Source organism: Phoenix dactylifera, chromosome 9, assembly GCF_051530095.1.
Source record: "Phoenix dactylifera cultivar Ajwa chromosome 9, Ajwa_hap1_PhDact_Kaust_v1.1, whole genome shotgun sequence".
In the NCBI taxonomy this organism is placed as follows: Eukaryota; Viridiplantae; Streptophyta; class Magnoliopsida; order Arecales; family Arecaceae; genus Phoenix; species Phoenix dactylifera.
This window is the reverse complement of record NC_143198.1, coordinates 33,545,960-33,562,122: the sequence shown is the minus strand read 5'-3', so window position 1 is coordinate 33,562,122 and position 16,163 is coordinate 33,545,960. Positions and strand designations below refer to the sequence as shown.

At 41.7% G+C, this 16,163-nt stretch overlaps 3 protein-coding genes across 8 annotated transcripts; 1 reads left to right on the top strand and 2 right to left on the bottom strand.

Moving 5' to 3' along the window:
* Positions 1-1,199: 1,199 nt before the first annotated feature.
* On the bottom strand, positions 1,200-3,013 carry LOC103721678 (putative receptor-like protein kinase At5g20050). The gene has a single exon (XM_008811983.6). The coding sequence runs from the start codon at positions 2,873-2,875 to the stop codon at positions 1,316-1,318; it is 1,560 nt and encodes a 519-aa protein (XP_008810205.4). The 5' UTR covers positions 2,876-3,013; the 3' UTR covers positions 1,200-1,315.
* Positions 3,014-5,687: 2,674 nt separating this feature from the next.
* Positions 5,688-9,199, bottom strand: LOC103721271 (cytochrome c oxidase subunit 5b-1, mitochondrial-like). Its single transcript, XM_008811411.6, has 6 exons — positions 8,688-9,199; positions 8,505-8,590; positions 8,351-8,404; positions 6,424-6,490; positions 6,069-6,148; positions 5,688-5,947 (listed from the first exon to the last, which is right to left on the bottom strand). The coding sequence occupies exons 1-6, from the start codon at positions 8,854-8,856 to the stop codon at positions 5,888-5,890; spliced, it is 516 nt and encodes a 171-aa protein (XP_008809633.1). The 5' UTR covers positions 8,857-9,199; the 3' UTR covers positions 5,688-5,887.
* Positions 9,200-10,041: 842 nt separating this feature from the next.
* Positions 10,042-15,823, top strand: DNMT2 (DNA methyltransferase-2). Of its 6 annotated transcripts, XR_015969177.2 has the most exons (11): positions 10,042-10,254; positions 10,400-10,510; positions 11,876-11,969; positions 12,049-12,167; positions 12,270-12,392; positions 12,959-13,385; positions 13,509-13,603; positions 13,706-13,786; positions 13,856-13,920; positions 14,506-14,695; positions 14,909-15,823. XR_015969177.2 is itself a non-coding variant. In XM_008811375.6 (10 exons), exons 1-10 carry the CDS (start codon positions 10,204-10,206, stop codon positions 14,916-14,918), a joined length of 1,176 nt encoding a protein of 391 aa, XP_008809597.4. In that variant the 5' UTR covers positions 10,043-10,203; the 3' UTR covers positions 14,919-15,823. The 6 variants fall into 6 exon arrangements, 3 of the variants coding, with proteins under 3 accessions (XP_008809597.4, XP_088561303.2, XP_088561305.2); XM_008811375.6 differs by lacking the exon at positions 14,506-14,695 and having other exon boundaries at positions 10,043-10,254; XR_015969178.2 differs by lacking the exon at positions 10,042-10,254 and having other exon boundaries at positions 10,265-10,510; positions 11,841-11,969; positions 13,908-13,920.
* Positions 15,824-16,163: the final 340 nt, after the last annotated feature.

Genomic DNA, 16,163 nt, shown 5'->3' with positions numbered 1-16,163 from the left:
AATAATTGGGATATCAAATTTCCCGATGCAAATTTTTGAGCAAATTCTTAAATACAGATTAGAATGCAAAAGAAGGGGAGTAATGAACATGGTATTCTATGTTATCTAGAATCGGTTTAAGGTATCTGACCTTTTAAGGCTCATTTCATTATTCCTTTCTCTTTAAACCCCAACCGTGGCATGGCAAGCAAACTGCTGTTCGCTAGGAGAATTTTATCATGCTGTACTAATTAATTAGCATGTCAAAGCGTCTACTTACGGTTATCATGCTTGTAGATTCAGTAATATTGTGAATTTTGAAAGTCATAGCTTATAGTTTCTCTGAAAGACAAATAGCTAGGTGAGCTCAAGTGGTTTATTTTGTCACCCCTAGGCATATGTTTTAGAGACATCGTTTTTTATGTCAAGCCTTGCGAAGGTCAAGGTTTTGCCGAGAATCTTAAATTTTGCTAGTTAGCAAAGCATGTCTTGCTTCCATTAGTTCAAAACTTTTTCCTAGTTGTGTGTCAACAGCAAATATTTGGATTGGCGGGCATCATTATGCACTTTCTAGGACACAGCATTGGCTCTTGAGTCATTTCGACTATTCCATTAGCGTATGCTCCACAAGATATTGGCGGATGCGCTTCATCGTCATGAAAATGAAAGGTGGCCTAGCAAGTTGCCATATCTCTGGACCCTTTGGAGGGAAAGAAAGGTTTGAATCAAGAATCCTTTGGACGTGATTGAAAGGTGATAGCGTGTGTGTGACAGAGTGTCAGAGAGAGAGAGAGAGAGATGAGAGCTTTTGCAAGTTTTTTTTTTTTTTTTTTTTTTTTTTTTTGATGTGGTCTAGAAATTAATAGAGTGAATCTTTCAAAAACAAAACAACTAAAGAGGCCAGCATCCGAGAAGAACCGAAAAGATGTAGCATCTGAGAATATATGTAGGTACAATTCAGTTAGGTATAAATGGAATCTCCAATCCTTCTATCCATGTCATAGCCTCTGGGCCTTTCAGCTATCAAGGTGATTTGAAAGCACTCGTCTTCCTTTCCTTTTCTTCACCTGCCTCGTGTGAAGATGTACAAGATGGATGCTATCGTAACCTTTTCCGTATGTACAAGATGATTGCGACATGCAAGCACATATGAGCATATAGAGATCGGTAGCGGCTGGGCATGACAGGCGTACGCGGGTAGCGATCATATTGCTAGTTGCTAGGGGGACTAAATGGTTGTCTCGTTTGCCACCGAAACTCTAATTAATCATCTGAAAAATTACAAGGCGATGAATTCCCGCCTCAAAACTTGTAGGAACAACAAAACCGGTGCCATCTACCGACCGGATAGAAATGATGTCTCGATTTCATACGACATGGACATGGAAGGCTCAGCCGCATGGCTCAACCGCTGATCATGATTGCGATGATGACGATTATTATTATTATTAGTCGTCCTTCTCCGTGGAGAGGAGGGCAAGAGGTCGTGAATGATCATCTCCGTCTCCGGCGGGAGATCGACCTCCATCCTCCCTTCCAGCATGTCGACCACCCGGGCCATGCTGGGCCGGGCCTCGGGCTTCTCCTGGATGCACCACAAGGCCACGTACACCAACGTCCTCACCTCCCTCTCCTCCACCCCTCCTCCTCCTCTCACCAGCCTCTCGTCCACCACCTCCATCAGCCTCCCCTCCCTCACCCTGTCGCTCACGATCCTCGGGAAGTAGGACCACTTCCTTGACGACGCGCCGCCGCCGCCGCCGCCGCCGACCAGCTGAACGTTCCGCCGCCCTCCGACCATCTCCAGCAGCACCATCCCGTAGCTGTAGATGTCGCACTTCTCCGATATCCCGCAGTCTATCAGCCACTCCGGGGCCAGGTAGCCTCGGGTGCCCCGGACCGTGGTCACCACCCGGCTCTCGTCCCTGCCCATCAACTTCGATAGCCCGAAGTCCGACACGATAGCTCGGAAGCTCTCGTCCAGCAGTATGTTCTCCGGCTTGACGTCGAGGTGCAGCACCCGAGCACGGCAGTCGTGCTGGAGGTAGGCCAGGGCCTTGGCCACGTCTATCGCGGCGCTGTACCTCAGCCGCCATGGCAAGCACCGATTTCCTCTCCTCATCTGCTGCTGCCGCGGCTGGCCGCCGTTGTATTCGATTTCCTTCCCTTCGGGGAAGATCCAGCGGTCCAGCGAGCCGTTGGCGATGAACTCGTAGACGAGGAACCTCGCCCCCCCCGGGATGAGGCAGTAGCCCAGGAGGCGGACGAGGTTGACGTGCTGGACGCTGGCTATTGCCCTGACCTCCGATCGGAATTCGCGCTCGCCGTGCTCAGCCCCCTCGATCCGTTTCACGGCGACAGGGGTGCCATCGTCGAGGATCCCCTTGAACACCGACGCCGACGACCCGCGCCCGATCAAGGCCTGGAAGTCGTCCGTGGCGGCTGCGAGGACTTCGTACCGGAATTTGGTCGGCAAGCCGGCCACCTTTCGGAGGAAACTGTACTCGATGCGGAGCTCTTCCCCTTCGAGGGCCGACCGCCTCGCCATCGACATCCTTCTCCGGTCGAGTGAGGGGCGCAGGATCGATATCCACACGAAGATCGCAAGGATTGCTGCCCCGTCGAAGCCTGCGATGAGGAAGAAGGCAGTAGAATGGCCGAGGCATACCCACAGGATTACGAGCAGTATGAGGAGGCCGGCGACCGAAGAGGCTGCCACGATCTTCGCCTTCTTCGACTCCATCATCAGAGCTCCATCCTTGCCCACAGGATTACGATCGAGCAGTATGACGAGGAGGTTTCCTTGCCTATCGTTACCATGTTGTTCTGTTCTGAGCGTCGCACTGTGAGAAGAGGTCTTGCTCCTTGAGGATGAACAGGTCTCGATGCAGAGCATCCAACTGGGATATTGAATTAATTGCAAGCGGGCCCCCGGCTTCCGGAATTCAGCCAGTGGCTGAATTGTGGATTAAGAAAGGGTCGAAGTGATGAGGTAAGGTTTGGTCTGACCAGGCCTAATGATTTTAACGGTTAAAAATTGACTCCTGTGATTGATCATCGCGGACCCAATCAACGGGAAAGTTTCCACATCCAAGCTACCTACCTACCTATGAACGGGTTCGGGTTCCGTCTTTCGCGCGAAAGGATGATGTTGTCGACCATTGGATCGCGCTCCGCGCATATCTCAAAGCAATCCGAATGCCGTCACTCATTGATCCAACGGTGGATTCGAGCGGAGGAAGGGGAATCGTCGACTTCTATTTTGCTCTCTCTCTTGGTGAACCTACTGCCATCATCAGCACGGCGTTAGCGAAGAACCTCAATTGCCTTGCCTCCATCGAAGGCGCTTTCCTTGAAGAGGTAAGCGCACTGTTTAATTTTTGTTAGCTTTGCTTTCATGGTCAGAGAGATTACTTGTATACGCGGACTGCTCGAGTCTTGACTCTTGAGAGGAAAAAAAATATGGGAAAGGTTCCTAAAACTCTCGGGCAAACTTAGGTGGGAATGATGGAAGACTGAACTTGAAAGAGAAAATATAGAAAGGCTGCTGAAACTCTAGGACAATTCACTGATCGCTCCCTCTGGAACTTGCTGTCCAATTACTAAATTAATCCTCCGCACTCGTTTCGTTATGGTAATCAATGTTGGCTCACAATTTAACAGAGGTAGCTTCCAGCAGATACATTAGCGGTCAATCCATGCAAGTTCTGTAAGTAGATTTCAACCCAGCAATCAATTCTATTACATGTTGCGATACCTACCAAAAACCTTTATTAAAATTTCAGGATGTGCCCGTCCTATTCCTCCTTGTTGCACAGTTTGTGCTGAATGTTCTTGTTTCTGAGCGATGAATTTTTTCTCCTTTACCTTTCTTTTTTTTTTTTTTTTTTTTTTTGAGGCAACGTTCTCTTTCCTTCTTTAGATTAAAGTTTCTGTGCAGCTAGTTATTTTTCCGTTTTTGGGACTCTCTACGAAGCCTGCAGATTAATACTGGTTCTTTGTACCTGTTTTTCTTTTTCTTTTTCATTTTCCTTTTAGCAGAGGGGCTTTGGTCAGAGAAGGAGAAATCTTTGTGTCTTATTCCCTCTTTATTGTAAGTCAATGGATTAGAGATGTGCACTTGCTAAGAATTGGTAAAAGAAAGATTAAGCTATAAGTTCAAGCATCGAGAACAGCTAAACTACAACTACCTAAAAGAAATATAGAGAATAATTAAATCACATTCATTCGATGGTCATTTGAGCGAAGGCATTCTTACTATGTCAAACAATCATAAGATTCCCATATTGTTTATCACCATAGGTTGGAATCCCTGAGAAGACCACCAACCAACAGTTAGCTCGATGGTTGACAAAGTTTTAATCAGCTACTTATAGTGTCAAATGTTTTCACCAGTGAACATACATAACTTCTTTCATTCAATATTAGTGCAGAGATCCTACTATAAGATTGTTCAAATCTTGTAAAGAAATTCTGACAAAAAAGAAGCAGAACACTAGATAGAACTTTAATAAGAATGCTTTCTTGAAGGGAAGGCAGGCCTATCTCTTGGCTGCTGTCTCTATATACAACTAGTTCCACCATGTGGAATCTAGAAAAATTTGAGTCAAGTGTCAATCCAAAACCTAGGGTTCTTGTGCGCTCGAAATTTTCAAGTCAGCAATGCACAACTAACGGTAAGACTCAGCTCAACAAGTTAGGAACCATCATTTCGTTGCGAGGACCAGAAGCATACTTGTCCGGTCATCCATAAGAAGTGAGCAAATTTACAACTAATATGATGATCTTCTTCCAAAGGATTATATACCATAATTAATTACACACCACTGAGGTGGACAAGGATATACCAGTTGCATTTGACAAAGTTGGCTACATTTTCCTGTTGATGGGCCAGCCTAAGATATAGCAACCTGTTGTAAGACAGCTCATTATGATCAATAGCAATGAACTTTTCAGAAGCGAAACAATGACCGAGTTAAACATGCAACCCAGACTCCAATAAATACCATTCTGAGATCTCTAGATATAAACTTTCACAACTGCATTCATCTATGAAATTGATATGCAATTTTTCTCCAGAACATTGCAAATTGATATGAAATTGATATAAACTTATGTTTGGCTCGTTGCCAGACCCATGAGCCATCAGAATGTCAATCCAATGCGGGTACTCAACAAGCAGGATGAGGGTGATCGCCAAAACTGCCACGATCTCCCACTTTCCTGGTAATCAGCAGATCATCTGCGTACCCCAGGGAGAAGGTCCTACAAAGTTGGATCAACTAAAGTAGCTCCGCATAGCACCGAGTAGCCAGCCATTTGGGCTGCCCTGGTTCGTTCATGGACATTAACAGAAAATCATAATTCCGTGCTACACGTCAGCATTGTGTCAGCATTTTACAGATTAACATAGTTGCCTGCATGGATAGTTGGATCCTATTTAATAACAACTGCTTGAATATGCTTCATATAAGCCTTTCAGTCATCCCAACAAATCCAGCCACTCGCTCCACTAGAAGTTGGAGCAACAATATTGCATGTCGCATAAAAATTGCCAACGCAAATTACAATCCTACCAGAGCAATTTTTAACCATTCGTTGCTTCCAAGAACCAAAGTTGCCTACAAATTGATAAAACAGATTACAGTGCATGCTTCCTAACACCACTGGAAAAACCCTATCTGATTTACTGGAAGCAAAAGACAGAATGGAACTTAACATGGCGATCAATTATTCAACAATGCATCAAAAAGCATAAAATAATGCAAACGTCACATAGGTGATAGTTAGGCCTTGCAAGCAAAACAGCCAAGAGGAAACACTTTCGGATTCATTGGCAATAATATTGATCAAACAGCATAACCAAAATGATCCAGCTCACCAATATTTATTTTCAAAAGTCCTATCTCTAGTGATGCTCATCATCACTGTGCGCTTCTGGGTCCCCTCCCTCACCGATCACCTCCAGCTGCAAAGTGGTATGAAATTAATCAGGAACTCTTTCTCCTAGATCTAAAAGCAACCAAAATCTGTGGAATCTTTTATTTTTTCAGAAGTACACTAAGAATTTTATAAGCTATCACAATTACCACAAAGTATTGGGAGCACACGGGGCACTCGTGTGGCTTGTCTTTCTCCAGCCAAAACCAGACAACATCATGCTCATCCTCTGCAAACACAACAAGAATTTGAAGTCACCAAACTCAGTCGAATGGTGCCAATGTATCCTAGGACCTTCTTTCCCTTTAGATCCCTTTTTTTACAAGAGAAATTGAAATGTAGACATTATTTCCTTATATTTCTTTTCCTTCTAAGAAAAATTGAAAGATGAGGAGCCAGGATTAATGGAAATATAACAGATGCCAGACCTAGAAATCTCACACGAATAATACTCCATGGCAGACAAAAGAACAAGCTTGTCGTTAGCATGACAAAATAACTTACCACCTTCACCACCAGGGCAACCAACTATTCTCTTATTATAGTAGGACTTAATGACAGCAGGTGCTTCCTACATCCAAGCAAAACAAGAATATTTTATGGCTAGTTCAATAGTCAATATTTTACTAAAGTTAATAAACTTGAACAAGCATAAACATTTATATATTCACAGTCAACATCCAGGTAAAGCCTAATTCACAATCAGCATCCAGGTAAAGCCTAATTCACAATCAACATCCAGGTAAAGCCTAATTCACAATCAACATCCAGGAAAGATTTCATTATACTTTGGGGAAGGAAAATTTCTACAACACTGATGAGGCACACCTGAGGATCAAAAATATATATAGTAAAGGATTGATGTTGAATGTTGGCTGTATGCCCCCTACGTCATCACCAGCCCCTTCTCCCTTATCTCCTGCCCCAACTCCCCTCTGCACCGCTGCCACCACCCTCTCCCACCCAGACCCTCCTCCCTCTGCCTTCAACCCCAACCCCACCCGCAGCACCAACCAAACAGAGGTGTTGGAGCCCCTGCATGTGAAGCACCCGCAACTCAAGCTTCACTGAAGCTTGAGCTATAGTGCAGCTCCACTAAAGAGGCTCCAAACACCCCTACTGTAATCTAGGCTACAATAACAATGAATTTCTTTGCAAAATATAAACTTATGATATACAAGGACTCACTATGCCTATGCCTCATCTTCAAAAAGTTCTACACTTCTAAAATCCAATCCATTTTATCAAGAATAACTTTCTGTCATCTCAACTGACCTAGAAGTGTTATATTTCTGACCCAACGCATTACATAAATAAAACTATATAATTTGCAGATTTCATAAAATGTCTTGGAAAGAAAAATAAAAAAGAATGATTCCTTATTAAATTCAATCCATGGCCAGTGGAACATGTACCTAAAATTAATAAGTTAATATAATACCAAATGAAAAGGAGGGGCAGTTACAGTTTTGTCATCTATCATTTGTTCTCACCATTGTATAGAGGAGCTTAAATAAGTCCAAAATGATACAAAAGGCTTTCAAACGCAAAATTTACTGGCAGGTGTCCTCTTCACAAGGTAGAAGCTTCCCGCTTTATTTTTATGAAGAATACTAAAATATTTTTCAGAGGTACACTGTACTGGAACTTTAGGGCACTGTAGGATCGCCAATACCCCAATTCTTTCTTGCTACATCCAACCTATGACTCTCTTTCCCTGACCCTACAGCAGATTTTAGTAAGCCAGACTGTACATGCTGTTCATGTATATCAACCTGGGCTGGTGGCCATCCAAAGGTTTTCAAGACATCAACATGGTTTTACTTTCCGGTGTTTAAAACAGGGGAAAAAATCAATTACATAGTTAACTAGCCCAAGATAGGAATCGAGCTACCATGATTGTGAAGTTGCTGGACACCAAGCTGGCCATACAGCAATGGTGGAAAACTCTCTTCAGGTAAACTCAAAAGACGGACACATCTTCCAGTCATAGCAAATACGACGATATCCACAAGCATCCTAGACATACAAAGAATTGTTCTAATACAATGTCCATAGTGATAACAAGAAGGGACAAATCTATCAATCCAATGCGCGTTAATAAAATGATATACCACAAACATTCTGTTTTATTCCACCAACTACTAATTATCTGGCTCAAGTATTGCAGCAAACGCACGAGAAGGCCAACCTAAATGCAAAAATACGGAAAGGATCTAACCAAGAAAGGCTCCATATCATTAGATTTCACTCCCCCGCCGCCCGCCCGCCCCGCCGAAATAAAAAAAAAAGAAAAAGCAAAAACAAAACAAAAGAAGCATACGCGCACACACAAAAGAAGAAAAAAGAAGTCATCAACGAAAAGATCAGAGCAGAAACTTATCAGAGATTAAGAACCTCTGGCAGATTGAAGTTTAAGAATCAGCCTAACCTTGGTGCCGAATGGACCGACCGGGGTATCCATACCAACAAACTGCTTCCCTCCCTAAAAATGACACGAAGAAGAAGTCGGCAAAAGCAAAGAATCCCTCGAATCTTGAATCGACCAAACAAGACGGCATATCAAACCAACCAGGAAAACTCACCTCGAGCTCGGCCTCGAGCTCCTCCCGTTCGTGCCCGGTGGCTATCGGCATCACGTCCTCCACTCTCTTCTTCGTCGGGACATTATCTAAAGAAAGAAGAGCAGATCGGATGAATCAGAACGGTTGAATCCTCGCCCAAAAAAAAACAGAGATCGGAAGAGAAAGAAGAGGAGGAGGACCCACCGGATTCCGAGGTGAGGAGAAGGGAGGTCTTCCGGAACGGCGAGGTGGTGATGGAGGCGAGGGCCCGGCTCTGTAGGGTATCTTGGGCGGAGCGGCGGAGGAGCTGGGGGACAGATCGCCGCCAGGGGGCCGCGAGGGTTTGGAGGTGGGAAGAGGCCCTCCGCCACATCGTCTCTCACCGCCGCCGTAGGAGTTCTCAGGCAACCCGTATCTGTGCTCTCGTTCTGGCTCGCTCTCGGGGGGCGCTTTCTGTCGACCAAGAAATGGGAAATTGGGGATTCCGAGAGGCGCCGCCGATCTCACAGGAGGGGTTGAAGGTGTGTATCCGTCGCGCGAAAGAGGGATTCACCATCCTTCGCCCGAATCCACGGTTGGATCGCACAATAGTCGCTTCGAGGGCCGTCAACGGAGAAGTTCGGAGTGCTCGGATATTTGTGCGGAGTAAGATCCAACGGCCCATATCGCGAAATGGGATCAATCATTCTTTCGCGCGAAAGATACAACCCGAACCCGGAAGTTGGGGAGACGACACTCGGGAATTTATAGGCCGATAGAATAACGCGGGCCAGATCAGGGCCGATAGAATATTTTCTTTCGCAGCTTGAGATTATAACTGTTTACCTGCTTTTAGAAATGATATTACTATTCATTCGTCAAGAGAATGTACCTTAAAATACAAATCAGTATCTATTGCTGAAAAATGATACCATCTCGCCCAAAAAAAAGAAAAAAGAAAAATGTGCAGACGAGGCTTGGAAATTATATCCCAAATATCTATCAGGGACCAGGTTGCTGTAAGCTTTTGACGAGCTGTTGTATGGTTTTCTTAAAGCACTAGAGAACATTCCCTTGGTCATATATCTAGCAGCCACCATGACTATGAATCTATGATAGAGCAAGTAGGAAGGATAAATACAGCTTCTTTCTTTGTACCTCACATGTAAACGCTCGCCGCCCGTGGTTGCTTATCTCCAACTTCTAGATGAGATGTTGATTCCATTCGCCCATGACTACTTCTAATCTGCAGAAGCTATGTTTGGGTATATAAATTAATTATTAATAAATTGCATGTTATATTTATTGATTATTAACAAATATTTGCTAATTATTTATGAGAATTAATATTTACTAATGAATATATTAATATAATAAATATATTAGTATTTATTTTATCTTCTTATAAAAAAAATGGATATAGAATCTACTATTTATTTTATCATTTTTTTTATTTTTTTTTTTTACCAAATATAGTAGTTAGACATGAAATTTATTACTAGATGGGCCCTTAGTAAGTGTGTTAAGTCGCCGGCCCGCATAAAAGCGCGCGCCCCGCTTGCACGTCGGCTGGCAAGCCTCGGATCGGAAGTCGGCATCCGTATCAGATGGGTTGCAGACTTGTGGGCGGGTGTCAAGTCGGGCGCCCGCGTGGAGGCCGTTTTGGCGAAATCTCTTGTGGTACGCTAGGGCTTGCGAGAGCTCCGCGGAACTGTTATCCGGCGACGGCGGGAGGAGGGCGATGGAGGAATCCTGGAGGATTCTCGAGTTCTACAGCGGCATCGGTGGAATGGTACTAACTACGTCCTATCGCATCTATCTTGCTTGCTCTCCGCTACGATCAGGGTTATTAGGGTTCTGGTGGTCTCTAAGACATCAGATGATTTCCCGATATATACGGATATTGGATCTCTCTTTCTATTCTATGCAATCCGCAGAGGTACTCGCTGATGAGGGCTGGGATTCGAGGGGTGGTGGTGGAGGCGTTCGATATCAACGACAAAGCCAACGACGTCTACGAGCACAACTTCGGCCATCGCCCCTTCCAGGTTCCCATCTCTCTCTCTCTCTCTATCCTGTATTGTCGTTTTAATTTCTATCCATAGGTTGGCGGTAGCTTAAAGTACGAATTACCACCAACGCTGCATAGCGTTACCAAGCAGGGGGTGCTGCCAATTTGCTCGCCTTCTTACATTTTTTTTTTTTTTTTTTTGTAGAGATGTCCGAGGAAAACATCATTTTCTTAGTTCATTTGTAAATTGTTTTTTTTTTTAATTTGAAAAAGAAAAGAAGCAAAATCTTATCAGCGCCTCTTAGGATTTTTGGTGTTACTTATCTGTGTTTTCTAGGCCATCTCTCATTTTCAGCAAGTTAAACACGTGACTTCATACGCGCTCGTCTTTATTGTCTACATTTTCGGCAATAGCATTGTGGAACCCATTGGTTGAATAGCACGAATCTGTGATTCATTGGAACACTGTAGTTAGACTGCAGGGCGCGGTTAAATTATGTAGCCAGTGATTGGCGAGACTGATAAAACATGATTTTGGGAAAATTCTGTGATCAGAATGGCTGCTATGGTCTTCGGAGTGAAGTCCGATGAAGTTTTTATTTTCCGATTAATTTATCACTAATATCATGAGAAGCTGAGAAACAACACTTACTCTCCTCTTGTTACACCTTAAGGAAGAAAAAAAATAAATCAGGCAAGAGTCCTGAGCTCCACTAGCATGATGAACCCATTCAACATGTTCTCTACCTCTTTCATTTCATGAACACCCTCATGTCACCATTCTTTTTAAATAGATAATCATCCCATGAATAAATTCCAGGATCATCTCTTATTCTTTTGTAAATTGTGGACAACCTTCTTTATGTTCTCAAGCTAAAGTGGTTAGGTAACTAGGTTGTTCGCCCTTGTCACCTAATGGGGAAAAAATGTCGCTGGTCAAATCCTGCAAACTGATGATTGAATATGTACGATGTCAGAAGATTATCAGAGGTTTATAACCACATGGAACAAAGATGCGGTTTAGGACTGCATGTATACAATATGATCAATCTAGGCTTGCAGATTAAGATTTATCAATTACAACAACAAAAGAAAGAAAGAAACACAGGAAGAAAGAAAGAAAGAGGGTTTAGTGAAAGACTCACAAGGAGCCATTTGATACTTTAATAACCAGCAGAGGCACATGCGTTCACATTTACATATGCACATGTACATACATTTGTAGATATGGGTAGGCATGTTTGCAAACAAATATAACTTCAATGACCCCTTCTTTGAATTGAAGTTTATATTTTGGTTTAGTGGGGGTTTTTTTATTATACAAATAGATTAAGATTGAATCTGCAAGTTTGATATATCCTCCCCAGTGTCATCCCCCCTTCCTCTGTCTTGCTGGGTGCAGGGGAACATTCAGACCTTAACTGCTATTGATCTAGACAAATATGGAGCACATGCATGGCTTCTTTCCCCTCCATGTCAACCATACACACGACAAGGTTCATATGCCTTTTTTTCCATTTTTTTTCCTTTTGATTATTTTACTGGTTTTTGTAATTTAAACAGTACTGTATTTAGGTCTTCAAAAGGGCTCAGCTGATGCACGAGCAGTTTCTTTCATCAAGATCCTAGAGCTTATTCCACATATGCTGCACCCTCCATTACTGTTATTCATGGAAAATGTTGTTGGGTTTGAGGTTTGTATAAAACTAATTGCATGCTGATTTACATTTGTTTTATCATGTGTGTATGTGGTTAATGATGATATAATGAGCATTTATCTTCATATTTTCTTGCAGACATCAAATACTCACAAGCAGATGATAAAAGTTCTGACAAGAGTTGGTTTTGTCACTCAAGAATATATCTTGAGTCCGTTGCAATTTAAAGTGCCATATTCTAGGCCTCGGTACTTTTGCCTGGTATGCTGTTCTCACTGGACCTCCATCATTTCTATTTTTTTGCGTGGGGGCAGGGGCCGACATGCCGAATTGATGCAAGTTAAGAACCATTTTGCATAGTTACACTGGCTCCACTACTAGAGACAGGCATGTGATCCAAGCTAGGATAGATTTTCAATGTTTATGTTGGACTTAGGCATGATTTCCAGATCTGCATAACTTTGACCATTGAGAAACATCATGAAGACATTCAGCAGTGCGTAGTATTTTAACTAAACAATATCTTATTGTGATTAAAAATTTGCACATTGACTGACAACCATGTTTAAGGAACTGTTACCTTCAATTTTGTAGGGATTTTGCTAGTCGGTCTATATCATTCGCTTGGGGCTGAATTATCAGTGTATAACAATGACTGTTCACTTGATATCCTGTTGCTTAGAGATTCTGTATATGCTTTGTACTGGAAGTATTTGAAATTCTGCCCCTTGTCTGTGCTAACTAGTTAATTAGACTTCTTGGAAGAACAAGGCTATAATGCTTTTCCTTTTTAAATATAAGTTAACTCTTTGGTGATTCTTTTGCAGGCAAAAAGGAAGCCCTTGTCTTTTCAGCACCCATCTTGTAATAACCAACTGCTTCGGACTCCCCCTTCACACTTGACATCAAGCAGTACCATACCAAAGGATAGGCACCATTTCTCTGATGGACAGGAAGAGTTTGGCATATCTTGTGAACCAATAAGAAACTTTCTAGAAGCACAAACTTCATATAATCCTCAGCCAGAGTATGCTGGAGTCAGTTTCTGCCTCAAGTGTAATGTCTGTCCAGCGAATTGTGAAAAGAACACTGATGATGCTTTAGTCAACAGTGGTGCACCTCAAGACATAGAAAATACCAATATCCGCACTGGCAATATTGTTGAAGAGGTTGAAGGTGCTAAGGAAGACAAAATTGCCTTGGACAAGTATGCAGTTCCAATAAGTTCTATTGAAAGGTGGGGAAATGCCATGGGTATCCTCATAGTTCTTTGTGTTCTTTTCCTGTTCAGTAATAAGTTTAGGTGGCTGTTACGATAATTATTCAGCTGTCTACAGTTTATTTTTCTTCTCAAATCCTTGACACCAAGATGCGCAGATATTGTGTACCCTGACTCCAAACGCTGCTGTTGTTTCACAAAAAGTTATTATAGATATGTGAAGGGAACAGGCTCTTTACTGGCGACCTCTGAAGTAGAGTCCCCATTCTTGCTTTCCATTTTGTTTTGCTTCATATGTGTAATTTATTCTCTAATACATTATTAGACTTACTGCACATTTTGCTGCAAATGATAGAGCATCAACTCAAAGCCAGCAAAAAAGCTTGAAATTTCCTCCTTAAAAGAGTTGTGTCTTCGATTTTTCACACCCAGAGAGGTAGGCACTTCTGCATATTATCAGTTGTCAGTTAACTTATAAGATATTACATGCGTTGATCATTTACAGGTAGCAAATCTGCATTCTTTTCCGGCGGATTTCCACTTCCCACCACACATAGGCCTTCGACAACAGTGAGTTTCTCTGATGGCTTACATTTGTTAGTGATGGTGTGGCTGATGTTTCCCTCCATGCCAAAAATATCAGTTGAACACAAACTATTGTTTGCATTGGGCAATATATTTGATAGAGCTTTGTTTTATGAATGAGTGTTGGCGGTAGCAATTCATTTTTTAAGCTACAGTTGTTGCCTCTAGAGCTATCACAGTACTACAACTTTACAACTTTATAATCCTCTTAAATAATTATACCATATCAAAGGGCAACTATGAGAGAGAATGGGAACAGCTTATGACAATGCAATACTGAAAGCTAAAAATAATTATATGCACTTTGTACAGAAAAAAAAATGTCAACTTTAGGAGCAACTTCCAAACCGGAGCTTAAATGGCCTTGTATCTCTAAAAGAATACTGATCCTTGGTTTGATTTCAAATATGTGCTACATAATAGGTGCCACAAAAAAATGCCCTTTCACAGCAGCATGCTGTGCATAATTGATAAAAAATTGGAAGTTTGTGTGTAAGAATGAAAAGTTAATAGGAATACAGACTTACTGATATAGCATTGATACATGGCTAGTCACAATTCTGTCTGCAGGTATGCCTTGTTGGGGAATAGTCTAAGTGTAGCAGTCGTGGCTCCCTTGCTCCAGTATCTATTCACTGAACCTACATAAATTGCAAAAAATGCCTGTTTTAGCAAAGGGCAACTTTGAGCTTGTTTGTCTCTGGAACATTGATGATGAGTCTCTTCCTGAAATTTAATATCCTAATGACCAAGCCGCAAGGTTCGTTTTGTTGTTTAACGAGATGTTGTGTTTTGTCAGTTTATTATTTTCATTTTTATCGTTAAATTCGTTTCTTAGCAAGAATCTTACCACCACAAGGCTATGAACAAGATCAGTCAGTTGGGCATGCTGTCCTGTATCTTTATTTGTGTTATATTGCTTGATATATGATTCTGGCAGTTTAAATTAATAATTATGGTGTAAACATTGCAGGATAAACTGAGACAGAATTTTGCAGACTATTTCTGGATTATCTTTATGGTAAACATATAAGTGCTACCCCTCAGATCCGCCAATAAGCAGTTAACTGCGCTTGTCTGACATCCATGCAGGTTTAAGTGCAGTTCGATTGGTATCTGATAGGCTGGCCGCCATATTGATTTGTAATGTGATCTACAGATGCATACTGCTAGACAAAAAGAAAGCTACATTTGATAGATACATCTTTGAGATAGTGGCTAATAGTGAAGATATAGGCAAAAAGTTTCTTTTTCCTACGTCTACTGCATGGAGTCATGATTTGCTGATTCAGCTGACTACCCAACTTTCTGATGGAAGAGGTTGTTCAGAATCCATCTATCTCTGCAGATTTAAATGTTAAATTTTGCTGAGAAGCTCTCTTTAGGAGCACATCAAGAGCTGACATGTACATGTTTGAGGTTCAAAATCATTCATACTGTTGGAGGCAGCTATTTATGTTTTTGTATTCATTTAACTAGCTATTGTGACATTTGTTGGATCCAAATCCAGTTGTGGATAGGCCCCTTTGCAGGAGATTTTCTGTTTGAGCTTCTTGTCGTATCATCAGTTGTCTGTTTTACTTGGTGAAGATTGTGTGCATCTGTGCCCGCATGTCAACAGCATGTGCTTTCCATGAATACAGGTCAGAGAAAGGGTATGGGACTGGGCCTTTGCGGGGGTTGGGACCGTGGAAGTATTAGTTTTCCTTGGAGACGAGACTGCACTCCGGGATGTTATTAACTTATTATTTGAAAGCTACATTTGGGTATTTAAAACTTTTTAACTGTTTGTTTTAACGATCATCTGTTCCACTGTGTTCCACTGTAATTGGATTACATGCAATTCAAATACAGGCTGTAATTGACATCTAGTTGGAAAAGTTATTCATGTTTAGTTGTTTGTAATTGAAACCATAAATGCCGGTGGTTGTATGATCCTGAAAGAGGGATGATAATCCTGTAAACAGTAAGGTTACCCTCTTAGAGGTAGGCTGTTATAGTATAGTAATTACTATTTTGTAATAATAATAATAATAATATATTTTAAAATATTTATAATATTTATATATTATATAAATTGATATTAAACTAATTAAATATATTATTGTAATAAAAAATGTATCTTCGTAATATAAATAAATAATTATTATACTATAATTTGGCTCTTTTTATAATATTATTTAGATTATAGTAATAATTATTATTATATAATAGTAATAATTATGATA

What these genes read in the sequence shown, in the direction of transcription:
- LOC103721678 (XM_008811983.6), bottom strand. Translation starts at nt 2,875, where the DNA reads ATGCTCTGCATCGAGACCTGTTCATCCTCAAGGAGCAAGACCTCTTCT.
- LOC103721271 (XM_008811411.6), bottom strand. Translation starts at nt 8,856, where the DNA reads ATGTGGCGGAGGGCCTCTTCCCACCTCCAAACCCTCGCGGCCCCCTGG. An exon ending in TCTCCTCACCTCGGAATCCG is followed by an intron (nt 8,591 to 8,687) that starts GTGGGTCCTCCT and finishes TTCTTTCTTTAG; the next exon opens with ATAATGTCCCGACGAAGAAG. An exon ending in TGTGCTCCCAATACTTTGTG is followed by an intron (nt 5,948 to 6,068) that starts GTAATTGTGATA and finishes ACCACTTTGCAG; the next exon opens with CTGGAGGTGATCGGTGAGGG.
- DNMT2 (XM_088705177.2), top strand. Translation starts at nt 10,342, where the DNA reads ATGATTTCCCGATATATACGGATATTGGATCTCTCTTTCTATTCTATG. An exon ending in AAAATGTTGTTGGGTTTGAG is followed by an intron (nt 12,168 to 12,269) that starts GTTTGTATAAAA and finishes ATTTTCTTGCAG; the next exon opens with ACATCAAATACTCACAAGCA. An exon ending in AAGGTGGGGAAATGCCATGG is followed by an intron (nt 13,386 to 13,508) that starts GTATCCTCATAG and finishes CAAGATGCGCAG; the next exon opens with ATATTGTGTACCCTGACTCC.